The 2,955-nt window shown below is 33.2% G+C and overlaps 1 protein-coding gene across 1 annotated transcript; it reads right to left on the bottom strand.

Moving 5' to 3' along the window:
* LOC145846888 (zinc finger protein 277-like) lies at window positions 1-2,273 on the bottom strand. The gene has a single exon (XM_082953448.1). It carries the CDS (start codon window positions 2,131-2,133, stop codon window positions 388-390), a length of 1,746 nt encoding a protein of 581 aa, XP_082809574.1. The 5' UTR covers window positions 2,134-2,273; the 3' UTR covers window positions 1-387.
* Window positions 2,274-2,955: the final 682 nt, after the last annotated feature.

Genomic DNA, 2,955 nt, shown 5'->3' on the forward strand with positions numbered 1-2,955 from the left:
TTACATTGCGATAAAACGTAATAAAAGCAACTAATAACAGGATGCATTACAAAAATTGTCATTCTCACAACAACATGCATTAATTTGTTTATTTGATAAACTAATTTAACTTGGTGTCAAACAATAAATCAATTATTTATTCAAATTTTTAAGACTACTTGCAAAATACCAAGTTAAAATATCTAGAAGTTTAGGTTCAAAACAAACATAGGATAGTTGTACGAAAACAAAACCGAGTATAGCAGCTAACTGAGTGTCCAACAAAAACTTGAGCAAAACCAAAAAAAAAACGATCTAGTCATGAAGACAAAAGCACCTTGTACGGCAGTAAAATAAATCAACATGAGCTAAAGTTCGGTTAATAAAGCAGGTAGGGTTGCAGGAATTTTATTGATAAGGAAATATGGAATGAGTTATATTTTTGGGAAGAAAATTTTTTGCATTCAACTTGAGCGTGTTTTCCTCGTTACTTTCATTTAACTCACCCGTCGATATAAGATCAGATATGATGCTGTTTTCAAGAACCTTGTGGTAGTTGTTGTCCTCACTCAAGATAAATGAATCTTCATAATCCCACACATTAGATTGCAGGTAAATATGTCTGAGAACAAGATCGTCTTTCAATGTCGGAAAGTAGTATTGAGGCTGGTTCCAAATGACCCCTTCTTGAATCGCATCTATTACATACTCTTCAATGCTTGCAGTACTTTCTTGAGCGTTGCAATTTCTCAAGCGACCAACTTCACTTCGAATATAGTTGATCATTTTAGCCTTTTCGTAGAAACTCAACGACTTCGACTTGCATAGGGCAAGAAAATCAAAGCTGTGTTTTTCTTTCATATGATCAAATATTGCGGAAACGCTGTTAAAAGATTGGTTGCAGAAAAAGCAAAAACCGGGCCCTTCTTTTTCGGGCCAACCTTCAAAATCGTCTTCGTCGACATCATCAGCTTCTTGGTGAATTTTAATCCAGTTCATATTGAGCTCAGTGTAATTGATCAGATAAAATTTGTCGTACTCTTTGTTTTGGGGGTTCAGCTTTCTGTGGTTCTTTTTGCGCATGTGTTCTCGCAAAGCCACGCGATCTTTAAAAATGTTTTCGCACATCAAACACTGCAAGTTGTTCATTTTGCTCTCAATGAGATCGAGAAACTCTCGAACATTCACCATATTGTCAGGGTGTCCCGGACGAAAGTTGTGCGCCTCGGACATGTGAGAGAAGAGATCTTTTCTGTTGCCTCTGAAAACTTTGTTGCAAAACAAGCAGTTTCTTTCAAAGTTGCAGTCCTTCCTTTCAAACTCCAGTCTTAAAAGTAGCTGCTTGAGTTTCACATACTTAAGTTTTTGGCGAACCTCCTTGTCTTCGGGCAGAGAATCACTGAGCAAGTAGTACTCTTCTTTTGGTCCAAAATCTTTCGGTCCGCAGTTGGTGAGAATCTTGTGACAAAAGTCGCTCAGCTTGTGATTCTTCAATCGATTTTTCCAGTGAAGAAAGTAATTTTGCTTGTCAGTTATTTGATTACAATCTGAAATGACAAGACAATGCTTGACTATTAAATGAGCGAGATATGAATCCAGCTTTTTTTTAGTGGAATCAATGTCAGTGACGCTAAAATCACATAACACGCATGGAGTTTCATTGTCAAGTAGGCTTCCAGGATCAAGAAGCAAATTAACTCCTTCGTCAATTTCTTCATCATCATCTGACATGTCAATATCAAACTCATCCGAAGGAATCGAGTTTAATGCAGGAAAAACTGGCTGACCTTCAAAGTTCTTATAAACGAAATCAGTTTTCTGATCAACCTTGCAACTTCTTTTCAATTTTGACATTACAGCCTCCAAGTCGTTGTTCATCATAGCAGCACCACTTTTTCTTACGTCTCCTCCTGCTATGTTCTCATTTGGCTTACTTTCTGTTTTTTGGTGGCCAACCAATACTGAATGATTTGTAGAAAAAGTAGTATCACCAATGTTAGAAGAATTATTGTTCTTTTTGTCTTCCATTTTGATCTTTGTATCGCTGCTTTGCTCAAGTATACCAGCATTGTTGTTGTTTAAAACATTTTCTACAATATGATTGATGTTGTTAAGGTTGCCAACAGCTCCCGACATAAAAGGTGTGCTTGTCATTTCTGCGTTTTTTTTTACAACTTAAGTAAAGTCTATCGATTTCAAATTTGAAATTCTTTATTTCAACAACAAAAACTTCTATTTTTAAATGCAAACTTGTGGTTATTTTATACTATAGTTAATTATATTGCTATGGCGTCATACCTGAAAAAATATATATAAATCATAACATATACATACATTGTTCAATTAATTTAAGATTAAAAAAGAATGTACCTTTTTAGAAACTGATTTTATTTTTCAAGTTTTCCAACTTGATTTAAACTTTTTAAAGAATTTAAAACATACTAAAATAATGTCTTGGCGGTCTTTTATCAAAAAAATATGTTGTTTTAGCTGTACTTTTTTGTAAAAATAAATTAAAACTAAATCTTAATAATTTTTACTAAATATTTGTATAAACAAATTAAACATTATTCTTTCTTTATTACACTAAAACACGGATCGGCAGGTCAAAAAAAGAACGTTTTTTATTTACATTAAAAAACATATTTAAAGATAATTATTTTCAACAATAATAATTTATGCGATAGATTATCCTCTAGATAACTCTAAAATTTCATTTATGTTTTTTCGAGAGCATTAATATTTTAAACTAGTTGAAACAAAATTTTAATGCGGCCCGCGGGCCGCAGTTTGCCGACCCCTGCACTAAAACATGTGTTATTGTAATAAGGAAAGAATACTGTTTAGTTTGTTATCAATATATATTCCAGTGAGCTTGTTTCGCTCGGGTCTTTCTTAACAAACACTTAATTTATACTTTCGAACAATTATTTGTATAAACCTAAAATTAATAATTCATTTAAACTGAAAACATAT

This window comes from Thalia democratica, unplaced genomic scaffold (genome assembly GCF_965202585.1).
Source record: "Thalia democratica unplaced genomic scaffold, ktThaDemo2.hap1.1 HAP1_SCAFFOLD_702, whole genome shotgun sequence".
Taxonomy (NCBI): Eukaryota; Metazoa; Chordata; class Thaliacea; order Salpida; family Salpidae; genus Thalia; species Thalia democratica.